Here is a 14,209-nt window from a genome sequence, read left to right on the forward strand (position 1 = left end):
TGGCGGTGCACCGCACTAACGCTGGCGTTGCGCCCAGTGGGCGCTAGCGGGAACGAACGAACGAGCGCTGATAGCGAGCGCAACGCGCGCGGGACGCGAGCGGAATGCACGCGCATTCAGCGCGCTGATAGCGAAGCGGAATGCGCTTTATGTGTGGCGGAGGCTTAATACGTACCGTTGTACGGCGTAATGCAGGGCTCTCGCAGACGAAGAGGTACGATGACGGGCGAAGCAGAAGAAGGCGAGGTCACCGAAGGTCACTTACTTGGCTCCCAGGGGGTGCATACTGACCTCGTACGACAGTCTGTTGGAGTCAGCAGTTACTGTCGTAGTTACTCGTAACAGAAGAGATGTAGTCCTGCCATCGTACAGCATAACATAACATACAACTGAACTGTGCATAGCATATAGTGCTATGCGAACCTTAAGCCGGCTGCATGTCACTTCAGTCGCCAGCGCCACCGCCTGTTGAAGATTATTCTCCATCGGAAGAGCTTTACTTCGTACAATGTTCCGATTATTGAAGGTCTTATCGGGCTGCAGATGCAAGCAAAACAGGGGCGATTGGCCTACAGCTATCGGCAGCTGTACGAGGTAATGCTGGAAACTGCAGCGGTGCAACCTTCCTCTGTAGACCACGAAAGTTGTGAAATTTATGAAATCAGGTTCTACGATCGAATCAAGCACTATATTAATTGAGTATAGTCGAGCCAGATGATAACTACTGAAGTACTCCTGAGTTCCTGGCCCCTTTCGCTTTGAGCTGGAATCTGAAGTTCACTAAGGCGAAGCAGGTTTATTTTTCCCAATTTGTTTATTAGAGGCTCGGCGAATAAGTTAATCTCTCGAATGGACAGGGGGCGCCACAAGCCTCCGGGAAATCGTCGTGTACTTGGAACCCCCGCGGCCAGATTGCCGATCGGTTTTGGTGTCCGCCCGGTAAACAGACGCACGCTCAGGATGCAGGACGCTGGCTCGAATTCAGATCTGGACATTCTGAAAGGGATTTTTTTTTTAATTCCGCAAACCTTTACGATGTCTTTGACCTACACAATGAGCGATGTACAGGAATCACAGGGTCTTCTCGCGAGGCGCCTCTCCGATTAGATAGCTCGCGAACATCGTCAGGACACCCTCGCAGCAGTGCGGCTCCTCGTCCGGTTATTGACGTCTTACCTCGTTCAACTATGGGTCTCCAAACCACGTTAGGACGTAGCATCTTAAGAATTTATCTGTTCTCACTTCGGCGACGGAGGAGTCCTTGGTCAAAATAGAGTGTAAATACAGTCGTACTTCACGGGAACTGGAAAGAGAAGAGTGGATACCATAGTGTACGGGATGTCAGCTGATAGCGGCGCCCGGCGTCACATTGGAGGGTAGTATCAGCCTGGTCAGCAACAGAGTCTGCAACGATACCGTAGCAGACGGAGCCTGGATAGTCGTGGTCGTGGCACCATTGTAGGGGAAGACAGTGTTCGCGGTGAGCGTGACATCTTAGGCGCGACGGGCGTTATCAGCGTGGCGGCTAGCAGCACCAAGGGCCCACATCAGCAATCTTACCAGCTTGTCACTGCAGCAGACGCTGTTATGTTCGGCGGTGAGATTGAGACGGCCGTCGTCAGCTCGAAAGGCGTCTCGATGCCCTGTCGCGTCGCGCAGTATCGTGCTCGGTGGCCCTCTCGAGGTCGCCGCCGTCAGCGCGGGAGGCACCGGCGCCAGCGTGGCAGTCAGCTACATCGGTGAACAGCATCAACAGAGTTCGCGGCGTCGTCACGGCAAACGCGGCAGGAAAATTAGCGACGCCTTCGCGGCAGCCGCAGTATTGCGCTCGGTGGCGCGATGAAGGTCGCCGCGTCTGCAATCTTACCTCGTGCGATCGAGGCGACATCAAGGCGCCAGCATGAGCGTGTCGGCCGACGACACCGGTGGAAAACTTCAAGTAGCTTGCGGCGTTGTCACGGCAGACGCAGCAGAAGGATTGCGACGCCTGTGCAGCGGTTAACAGTATTACGCTCCGCATCACCACTGAGGCGCCAGCATAAGCGTGGCGGCCAGCAATACTGGTGGACAGCTTCGGCAGGGTCGCGTCTCGCGTCGTTGTCACGGCATATGAACGCTCTACATCACCATCGAGGCGCCAGCATAAGCGTGGCGGCCAGCGATACTGGTGGACAGCTTCAGCAGGATCGCGGCGTTGTCACGGCAGATGAGCTCGCTGCATCACCATCGAGGCGCCAGCATAAGCGTGGCGGCCAGCGATACTGGTGGACAGCTACAGCAGGTGGACAGTCAGCAGGATCGCGGCGTTGTCATGGCAGACGAACGCTCTGCATCACCATCGAGGCGCCAGCATAAGCGTGGCGGCCAGCGATATTGGTGGACAGCTTCAGCAGGCTCGCGGCGTTGTCAAGGCAGACGCACGCTCTGCATCACCATCGAGGCGCCAGCATAAGCGTGGCGGCCAGCGATACTGGTGGACAGCTTCAGCAGGATCGCGGCGTTGTCACGGCAGACGAACGCTCTGCATCGTCACCATCGAGGCGCCAGCATAAGCGTGGCGGCCAGCGATACTGGTGGACAGCTTCAGCAGGATCGCGGCGTTGTCACGGCAGACGAACGCTCTGCATCACCATCGAGGCGCCAGCATAAGCGTGGCGGCCAGCGATACTGGTGGACAGCTTCAGCAGGATCGCGGCGTTGTCACGGCAGACGAACGCTCTGCATCACCATCGAGGCGCCAGCATAAGCGTGGCGGCCAGCGATACTGGTGGACAGCTTCAGCAGGATCGCGGCGTTGTCACGGCAGACGAACGCTCTGCATCACCATCGAGGCGCCAGCATAAGCGTGGCGGCCAGCGATACTGGTGGACAGCTTCAGCAGGATCGCGGCGTTGTCACGGCAGACGAACGCTCTGCATCACCATCGAGGCGCCAGCATAAGCGTGGCGGCCAGCGATACTGGTGGACAGCTTCAGCAGGCTCGCGGCGTTGTGGCGGGGGCAGAAGGTAGCCGCGCTGGTAGCCTGCGTATTGACGACTGATCACTAACGGCACGGCGCTCGCGTCGGGGCAGCAGCAGACATACTTACAGCGTCGCACGCGACGCCTATGCGGCGGCCACAACGTTGTTCGGCGGCACCGCAGAGATGGCCATCGTTAACGAGGAGGCAACTTCTACGCAACCTCGGCGGCGCCGACGCGGCGGACAACACTGCCGCGGTCAGCGGCGCTATCGCAGCGCTACAGTAAGTTTCGGCGCCGACACGTGGCTTGGGGCCTCCGCACCGAATCGGAAACCGAACATATTCTTTCTAAAATAATATGAATCTGCTCACCCATTCGTCGGAGAAATTCAAACCTCCTTGAAGCGCGGTATTCCTCCACCGCGCCCGCCGCCGCCGCCGCCGCAGCCCGCAGGTCGCGCAGCACGCGGTCGCGAAGCACGTGGTCCCCGGAGCACGTGGTCCCCGGCGGAGCAACTTACCTACGTTACCGCTTATATTCTCGCGCGAAACTTTTAATACGCGGATAACACTTCCTACTTTAGTCTCGGAAATGCGAATAGTTTAAAAAGAAAACTGATTAACGGTAACGATTTTTGCAGCATGGAACTTTCTTACAAAAAAGTGGGTAGAATCATAAAGCACCGCTCGTTCATTTCTATAGTGAGAACCCCGAAAGACGAATAATGATCGCTAGCGAGGCATAATATATCTCATTATTCAAGACGAACGAGCGCAAATTAAAAGGGAAGAAAGAATTGACGGATGAAATTGAAAAATTTCATAATTCCGAAACGTTATAAGCCACTTTTTAAATAAAAACACGAATAACTCTGGTTTGACCAGAAATAACAAGGAAATAGAAACTAAAAGATTAATTTCGAGACACCATGCTGTAAAAATGTTCGAACGGAATACGCGACAACCGGTCACTTCGGCGTTCGACGAAACAATGAGGGTGGCTGGTGGCGAGTCGGGGCGCGGGGGGCCTTGTGTTGCAGGTGGGGAAAAAAACGGGACTACCAACATCGCGGCGGTGAGACGCCGGAGCGACTTACAACGAACGATGGCGCCATCTATCGGTCCGATGCGACGTCTACGACGTACTCTCTATAAAGACCTCGGATATACAAACGGCACAAATAATACCTACCTTGACCTATCACAAACATAAATATGCAAACTACTTATTAGTCAACACATCACAGAAACAATGTTAACAAACTCATATAACAAATAAAACACCTTACACTTCTTCCTGCATTTCTTGCACTTGTTAAACAACATATTTATTACGATCTCTCACAACACTGTCACATAATGTTTGCACACTGCAATCATATTCAAAACTCACTCCACTAATATCTTAGCAAAAACCCTCATAGCAGCTCTAATAATATTAGCATAAGCCTCACATTTCAATTTCCTACGCTACATACCAAAGTATTAAATATAGTTGCAGACAAAGTTCCAAATATATATATCCACAACCTTAACTCATAAGCAATAAGGACGTGTATATATATATTTGGCAATTTGTCCGCATCTATATTTAAAAGCTTGACTACATTGGTTAGTCCTAGTCAACTGATTTCATTATCAAAACGTCTTAACTACTATTATTCTTCAAATCTATTTGAACTATGATAGTAGTAGCATAGGAATATTGAATAGTATGAAGTTTCACCTGTTTCAGTATGAGTCACACAGGTTAGCCAACATAGCGGAGCCGTGACATTGAGGTGATAATATCTAGTGTTTATCTCTGAGTGGTAGGAGATATCTGATTTGGTTGTATGAATACTATGAATAATCTCCGATTTCAGTTAGCGAAGATACCGTAACTGTAATTTTGTCAAATGATTTCTATTTTTGTTTTTCGAGATAAAGATAAGACAAAACATAATCTTTAATTGTCGAGTTTTACTTAAGAAACGTTATGTCATGAACATTTATCCGATACGTATACATCCGTTCATAACAACATTAATCTTAAATTAACGAAGACAGTTAATAAAAAAAAACTGCCACATTCGCCTTCCATAAAAATAATTTCTGTATATTTCAAAATAATTTTTGTTCATAAATATCATAAGTTTTGACGTATAAATTACCACACATAATTTCATCTTCTAGTCTAGACTAGAGTCATAAAATTAATAAACAAACACAAATTTCATAAAGTAGGTATGAGACTTGTAAGGTGTTAAACGGATACCGTCTAATTAGTTTAAAAATAAATAACCCATCAACAAATTCCGCAATTGGCTTTGTGTTGTTATTTAAATTAGCATAGTATTATTTATAGCTGTTGGTGTTTCTAAAGAATAAACAATAAAATACATTCTTCCGCTAATCTTGACCTACGGTTAAGGTGAGTTTGAGTTGCTAATATAGTATTTGTGGAATAAGGATTTTACAAAATAATAAGTTTTATTATTTTGTAAAATCCTTATTAAGTAATAAGTAGTAATATTAAGTAGTATGTTAGTAGAGTAAGAAGGATACACGTATACGAATGGAGTTGATCATAATCTGAATATTAAATACTTTTGTGTGATACTACTATGGGCACTATTATAAAAAAAGGGATCATACTTGTGAATTTTAAATTGTATGTTACTACCATGGATACTATGGAAAGAAGGGTTGTGTTGTGTTGTGATAAATTATTTACGATCAATGTATAACTGTTCCTAAAAGGTTCTATGTATGTGGATGGCGTTAAGCAGAATGTTGTCAAAGTTTCTACATTAAATGTAAGGAGGTTTAAGCCTTTCGCTGACAGTGCTCCGCCTGTCGACGTACTGTCACTGAAAATACATACTCGTATACGGTATGTCATTTCTGCGGCAGTGGTTCGAACTGCTTTTAAGCTCAAGAATAATCTGTAGGACAATACCCCAAACCATATATATTCCTGTATTGTACAATATACTGGTTGCTAAGGCATAACAAGTTTGGTTCTTACTCTGATAACACCATCCAATAAGATGTGGATGATTTGGGAAGCATGATAGTTCCACGCGAGATACTTACAAGGACCTGTGTTCTCTGCGACAAAAATACATACAATACGTTATAAAATAATATATATCATATAGTTCGCTTATGTATATATGTTGTAATGTTATGTAGAGTAAAATAGACATGTAAAGCAAGTACCTACACTTAATATTTGTATTTTTGTACTCATTTTAGTACATTGCCATCGTATTATATGTGACAAGGTACAGTCAACCAATTGGAACTCTAGGCCACTGTAGAACTATGTCATAGTGACGTTATAAATCAGATTGTAAAAAAATCTCTTACTGCTTGTTATTTCGACATTGTTGTAGAAGTAGTCTAGGGTTCCAATTGGTTGACTGTACTATCATGAATCATGATATAACGCTAGCTGTAAAAACATCAAGCCTGGAAGCTAGGCTTTGGTGTTTAGCAAAAGCATGTTTATTCCAAAACATTAAAGTCAATTACTGCATATGATAATACGCTAAATATAATAAGCGAAACACGAAATTTTGAAAAAAATCTATTATATTACTTCAACTGCTGACACTGCCTATTAATGGACGATATTAATCCACACTGCGTAATTAACGAATCCTATAAAGTATAGGCAATCATTTTACCGGCATAACTTATTATATGAGGAAAAAGTTGACTTAAAAACCGCAAGAAAGGAGCGGGAATAGCTATCTAATTTTAAAATATAATTTAGATAGTTAGTTTTTTATCTTGAGACGATATTTTTCATTGCTAGGTTTTCTTTTTCCACTTCTGGCAATGTATATAATCACAAGTGAATGAAGAGGCACACTCACATTTTATCCTGCCAGGCGGCGCCTGTGCAAGTGTCTAGGCATGTCACTGTCATTCATATGTGAGAGAGAGAAAAAAACATATCATCTCGCTCTCACGTATGGACCACGCGTGGCGCCATCTGTCATAACCTTTGAGTGTGCCTCCTCATTAGAGTAAGGTCTGAGTAGACGCTCGATCGGCTTGGCAGGACGCTATGCAGCGTGGACTTAGGACACTTATGAGAGCTTCAATTGGATAGGTAAAGTTTATTGAAGATAGGCAAATAATTGAATGAAATTAGAAAAAAAAAACGATGTCGACTCTCAGTGTCAGTTAGCTGTCATTGGTGTTTTTTTTTTCTAATTTCTTACAATTCAGCACGCGCAATGGCATTGTCACCTCATCTGCTATTAAATTTCACAAACGTCATTTCGGTCACTTAAGAAAGATAATGAATAAATTATACGAAATAAAAATAAAAGCACCTTTCCGTGAACGTTATAAACTCTTCTATCATTAAAATATATTATTCAAATTAAATAAATAAATTAAGTAGATACTAATATTATAAATGGGAAAGTGTGTGTGTCTGTTTGTTTGTCCGTCCTTCACGGCAAAACAGAGCGACGAATTGTCGTGATTTTTTAAGTGGAGATAGTTGAAGGGAAGGAGAGTGACATAGGTTACTTTTTGTCTCTTTCTAACGCGAGCGAAGCCGCGGCCAAAAGCTAGTTTAAAATAAATAAATGATTGATGTTATTTGCCTATCTTCAAAAAACTTTATCTTCCCAATTGTTTGACATGCACGCTGCACGCCCGCCTCGCTGCACGAGGACGCTGCAATATAAGCGTGCACGAGGGCCTTTCACATGCCTGACGGTAAAAAGGTTAGCGGCCAAAGAGTAAAAATCGAAAGGTAAGAAGATACAGACCGGCGAGCTGTGAGATGTTGTCCGCGGAGCCGAAGCGGTTAGAGCGAGAGAAGAGATGCGCGAACTCTCTCGGAGCCGCCATTACGCTGCCGCCGAGACCCGTGATGCCATCGCGAATGTTTCCCCCGACGCTCCTGATAAAATATATACAAATCAATAAAATAAATAAATATTACAGGACATTCTTACACAGATTGACTGAGGCCCACGGTAAGCTCAAGAAGGCTTGTGTTGTGGGTACTCAAACAACGATATATATAATATATAAATACTTATATACATAGAAAACATCCATGACTCAGGAACAAATATCTGTGCTCATCACACAAATAAATGCCCTTACCGGGATTCGAACCCGGGACCGCGGCGCAGCAGGCAGGGTCACTACCGACTGCGCCAGACCGGTCACCACATCAATCAACTTACATAAATTAGTCGATATTTTTGGATTTTTAGGTTTTGTCAGAATGGACGACTTAAAGATTACTTCTTCAATTGGCATACAGACACTCGTCCGTTCTGACAAAATTGTGAACTTTTGTCAGAACGGACGACTTAAAGATGACACTTCTTCAATGTGATGTGTGAAACTGTGACTCCCGCTGCCACTTTGGTGAACATTGTTTTGTAAAAGTCATTAAGCCAGTTACTGGCCACTCTACACTAAAAAATAATTCTCTTTACTTATGAACAGAGTTCATTCTTATTGTAAGATGGCCAGTCATTGGAACTACTGGCAGTTTACCCCTAAATTTAAACTGAGTAAACTTTTCAATATTTTTTTATTATTGGCATCTCAATAACTGGCCACGTTATGCATAAATTCATATTTACGAAGATTTACAAAAGTTATAAATAAAGTCTGTTTAATATACAGAGTTAATTTTTAGCACAAGGTGGCTAGTTATTGGAAGGATAAATAAATAAATAAATATTATAGGACATTCTTACACAGATTGACTGAGGCCCACGGTAAGCTCAAGAAGGCTTGTGTTGTGGGTACTCAAACAACGATATATATAATATATAAATACTTATATACATAGAAAACATCCATGACTCAGGAACAAATATCTGTGCTCATCACACAAATAAATGCCCTTACCGGGATTCGAACCCGGGACCGCGGCGCAGCAGGCAGGGTCACTACCGACTGCGCCAGACCGGTCACCACATCAATCAACTTACATAAATTAGTCGATATTTTTGGATTTTTAGGTTTTGTCAGAATGGACGACTTAAAGATTACTTCTTCAATTGGCATACAGACACTCGTCCGTTCTGACAAAATTGTGAACGTTTGTCAGAACGGACGACTTAAAGATTACACTTTGTCAATGTGATGTGTGAAACTGTGACGCTGCGCCACTTTGGTGAACATTGTTTTGTAAAAGTCATTTGCCAGTTACTTGCCAGCGTCCAATAACTGGCCACTTTACACTAAAAATTAATTCTCTTTACTTATGAACAGAGTTCATTCTTATTGTAAGATGGCCAGTCATTGGAACTACTGGCAGTTTACTCCTACATTTAAACTGAGTAAACTTTTTAAATATTTTTTTATTATTGGCATCTCAATAACTGGCCACGTTATGTATAAAGTCATATTTTAGGAGCATTTACAGAAGTTATAAATAAATTCTGTTTAACATACAGAGTTAATTTTTAGCACAAGGATATTTTTAGTTATTGGAAGGATACTAGCAATACACACTGGTTTTTAACCCCCGACGCAAAAACGACGGGGTGTTATAAGTTTGACGTGTCTGTCTGTCTGTCTGTTTGTTTGTCTGTCTGTGTATGTGTGTCTGTCTGTGGCACCGTAGGTCCCGAACGGATGAACCGATTTCGATTTAGTTTTTTTGTTAGAAAGCTGAGTTAGTCGGGAGTGTTCTTAGCCATGTTTCATGAAAATCGGTCCACTATGTCGTGGTCGGGGGTTTTTTCAAAATTTCAATTGTGGTTAGGTTATATTCGTAAATAATATACATGGGATATAAATATTGCTGAAAACAATTAATTATGACGACCGGTCTGGCGCAGTCGGTGGTGACCCTGCCTGCTGCGCCGCGGTCCCGGGTTCGAATCCCGGTAAGGGAATTTATTAGTGTTATGAGCACAGATATTTGTTCCTGAGTCATGGATGTTTTCTATGTATATTATAAGTATTTATATATTATATATATCGTTGTCTGAGTACCCACAGCACAAGCCTTCTTGAGCTTACCGTGGGCCTCAGTCAATCTGTGTAAGAATGTCCTATAATATATAATAATATAATATAATATAATATATATAGGTTATTAATGATGATATTGATAATTCATTATTCAATGTATTTTTATACAATAGTTTTTTTTGACATTTAGAATTTATTCTATACGTTTTTAGACTAGTATTTTTTTATACAATTTAGATTGATATCATTTTATTAAATCAATGTAATTTTAAAACAATATTGTTTATTGCACCAATAAATTGCTCTGATATTTAGAATAAGATGAATATTGTACTGTACATTGTTGACAATTTAAAAGTGCTTATTGTAAGCCTATTTGAATAAAGAATATTTTGATTGATTGATTGAATAATTGTACTCACTTCAACCCTTGTCCCATATAGCTGAGCACCTCTCTGGGCTGCCGGTGCGCCTGTCCGCTCGACCCGTGTTGCTGCGAAATCACCATCTTCTCAGATCATATAGAATTATCTTAGCGGTTAGTGTTAGCCGAGCCATGAAGAATAGAGATTAAGCTGGTTAACTTTGTAAGCGATGTCGCTGTTTGTTTTCGTAAAGCAATTTTGATTTCTAATTTGAATTCATGGATATGAACAACAGTAACAAGATACTGTAGTTATAGTGTACTTTATTTGAATTTTAGATTTTGGTGTAACAACTGCAGCAGGGTTAGCACATGATTGCCGCGAGATTATGTCGCCGCGAGATAGACTACTCGTCCTTATGTCATTAACACAGTTAGAAGAAGAAGTGTCTATCTCGCGGCGACATGCTCTCGCGGCAATCATGTGCTAGGCCTACAGAAGACGACTCTAAATTTTGTATTAATAGTCATTTGGCAATAATTACATTGATTTTAGTCATAAGCTCAATACATGTTTGAAACTTATGGTAGTTAGAACAAAACTGACTGATAACTAGGCATAAAAAACTCTATAAACTGTTATATCGTCAGATGATAACCAAAACTACTAAAATAAGTTTTATTTGTTTACATTTATTGCGATTGGGTTGCCATCTGGAAATATTCGGACTTTTGGTGGAATATTAAATTACTAGTAACTTATTGCCGTTCCATAACGCATTTTTCCATGACACTAAAATTGTAATTATTTTGTTTTGATATTTTATGAGTTAAGATTATTCGAAAGCACAATGCAATCTCCACGTGCCAGGGGTTTTACCACAAAATCCATATTCCAAAACTCCTCTATCTCTATTCTCTATAGTAGATTAAAGACAAATTTTAAAACATAAATTTCGTGGTAGGGGACAGAGGTGAGTTGTGACAGATGAGAGTTGTGGCAACGTTGATTTTTGGGAACTCGCAAGCACGCAGGTTTTTTAGTTCAAGTCTCGGTCTACCAAACTCACGATAATGCGAGCTTGCTTATAGTTAATAAGTGCCCAGACTTTATCATTGTGATATACATTTAAATTATTTAGGTTTTTAATAGAACTGTTTTTGCATGTTAGCTTTATATTGCATGCCTATCATAGGATATGTTCTTATGTTCTACATAAGGACCTCCTTAAATGTAACACCACACTGGCTGTAACAAAACTATGTTCTTGCAATAAATATATTTCTATTTTTTTTTTTCAAAAATCGACGTTGTCACAAATCGCCTAGTCTGTCACAACTCACCTCGGTCTCCCCAGGAGACATCGCCAAATCTACAATATTCTTCACGGCTTACTCAATGTTTAATACTCACCTCCCAGTTCTTGATCCTCTTGTTGTATCCCTCTAGCTTCTTCTGGAGCTGCGCGATGCAGAGCGCGGACTTTTGGTTCTTCTTCTCGAAGACAGCCTTCACGCGGGGAAGTTGCTGTTTGTCCGCGTTGGCCGCTACTTTCAGGTACTCGTTTACGTTGTCTAAAGGATTTTTTTTATAATGAGTTTGTATATTTATTGTTGATAATATGAAGTGGCCTAACGGAGCCGGCATAGTCCCATGGACCAAGGCTCCAAAAAAAAAAAAAAAAAAAAAAAAAAAAAACAGATTAAAAAAAAAGGAAAATTAATAATTTTAGGCACCAGGTTTAAAAAAATCGTTGAAAGTATACGATCTACTGACCAAAACAATGATACGAAATATCAAGACAATACAACATTACTTACTAAAACGCCGATAGCACGTCGTCATTCGCGAATCGAAGTAGCTACTTTATGAACGACACTACCTCTTGCATGCAATATATTTTTCATGGATAAGATAGGTCGCAACGGCGTATTTGGATCTGTTTACACATTTATGGCGAACATAGAACGCAGTCAGTTAATCTTAAACCTTATGTTTTTTTTTTCAATGTATGCGTCTTTCACAGAGAGCCGAGCACTCGCAAGGAAAACGCGCTCGCTTTCTCGGTCGAGGCATGTCTGCACGCCGCCGCCGCCACGCCGCCTGGGGCGCGTCTTACGTCCTTCTTATACAAAATGTACTGAGGAGACGTTTTTTAAATTACATTCAGGCGGCGTGGCGCGGACGTCCGTTCCGCACCTCAGGACATGCGTCTCTTAGATGTGGCCGGTCCCTTAGATATGAGATTGTCGATGCCATACAAATTAATGTTCTTTTTTAAAGTTGGCCTTACCATCCCGTATCGTCTGCTCCAGTCGAATGAGCTCCTTCGTGCGCTCGACTTTACTCTGTAGATGCATGATGGCAGCTTGCGCTTTCGACGATGTTGTGTTCGCGCCATCATTGTCGTCTGTAAAAAATATATACGTGTTTAATTTACTAAATTATTCCAAAAAAAAGGTGTGTAATCCGTTAAAAGAACATCTACAGTGGAACTAGACGGCGTTTTGAAGTAACTAAATTGCTAATCGCCAATTTTAGACAGCCAGCTAAAGGAGCATTCCATGAAAACGTCTACCGTTGTCCCCTGCAACGCGAATTTTCTGAAACTTGGCAGGTGTAAGAGGATCTTTATCTAAGTCAATGTGCGCAAGTACACAAAAATGATCGCCTGCTTAACACTTCGATAATAAAATCGCAACACATGAAATATAGTTGCGTTTGTACGGGACTTCCCATGGAATGCTCCTAAAAAAACGTAGAGCTGTATAGAGGCAACAAAATTCGAGACAGAATGTGAAGATTTTCTACCTCTTGTACTATTAACATCTAGGTATGTATTGTTTTGCAATAACGTCAATGCAAACTTGTTTTTCATCAAGTAACTGAACACTTTTTTTTTATTAAAAAGGCATAAACGTACGGGTTTTAAAATTACTCTTCATAATTATAGGTACCTACTGAGTGTATTTAATAATTTCCGCGAACAATTTACATATTTTTATTTTGCAATGTTTTAAACCATACTATGTACTTATCCATATTAATATTATAAATGGCAAAGTGTGTGCGACTGTTTGTTTGTCCGTCCTTCACGGCAAAACAGAGCGACCGATGGACGGGATTTTTTAAGTGGAGATAGTTGAAGGGATGGAGAGAGACGTAGGCTACTTTTTGTCTCTTTCTAACCCCGCACTTTCCTAAAATGTTGTGTGGAACTTTGTATGGAGCATTTCGAATTTAACGCAAGCGAAGCCGCGGACAAAAGCTAGTACTATATAAATTTAATTCCTGTAGCAAAAAAGTAGAAGGAACAGGATAATGTGAGAATGCTGCAAAATGCTAATATATTTATCGCTTATAACTTTTCATAACGCCCGTAAATTTTGGTACTTACTCTTGAATAAATTAGCCAAACTTTTACGTAGTTCCGGCAAAATCATAATTAAATCACTTCGTTTGAAAAATAAAAAAGTTATACACTTTCACTGACAATAAAACATTAAAATTTTAACTTTCCGCGCGCGTAATAAGGTGCGATTTAGAATGTTGATGTTTTTGCACTTTTTCAAGGACTTTTTAGATAAATCAGTATTCACTATTTTTTTATCTTAACTTCAGGTTAAAGTACAAAGCGCGTTAAAATACGTCTTAACAAGGTCACCGCGCCGGTCGAACTAGCAAACATTTCTGGTTTTCACGCAAAACATGAAACAGGCTTTTTCATAGGTATTTATTTTTAGTTGATAATGCTATCAGTACCTAATTTAATTGAATATTTTTTCCTTCCCCGTGGTAACTGAGATTATTTTAGCCGTTCTTATTTTGAACCAGAACATAGAAAAGTTTGGCGTATTTTATAACATTTTGGCCAATTTCTAAACACAGTACAATCTCGATAATCCGGCACTTCGATGGTCCGAA

General features: G+C 41.7%; 1 protein-coding gene across 5 annotated transcripts in view; it reads right to left on the bottom strand.

Annotated features, from left to right (window-relative positions):
* The window catches only part of LOC125237411 (transmembrane and coiled-coil domains protein 2), a 91,598-nt gene that overhangs the window by 15,554 nt on the left and 61,835 nt on the right, over window positions 1-14,209 (bottom strand). For 3 of the 5 annotated variants that reach the window (XM_048144456.1, XM_048144459.1, XM_048144454.1), the window contains exons 7-10: window positions 12,579-12,695; window positions 11,699-11,859; window positions 10,343-10,428; window positions 7,742-7,875 (exon numbers count right to left, since the gene is read on the bottom strand). In XM_048144456.1, coding sequence (XP_048000413.1) covers window positions 7,742-7,875; window positions 10,343-10,428; window positions 11,699-11,859; window positions 12,579-12,695 — 498 coding nt within the window. Of the gene's footprint in view, window positions 1-6,041; window positions 6,057-7,741; window positions 7,876-10,342; window positions 10,429-11,698; window positions 11,860-12,578; window positions 12,696-14,209 lie in introns of all 5 variants that reach the window. The other 2 variants (XM_048144457.1, XM_048144458.1) reach the window with 2 other exon arrangements.

Source organism: Leguminivora glycinivorella, chromosome 21, assembly GCF_023078275.1.
Source record: "Leguminivora glycinivorella isolate SPB_JAAS2020 chromosome 21, LegGlyc_1.1, whole genome shotgun sequence".
Classification (NCBI taxonomy): domain Eukaryota; kingdom Metazoa; phylum Arthropoda; class Insecta; order Lepidoptera; family Tortricidae; genus Leguminivora; species Leguminivora glycinivorella.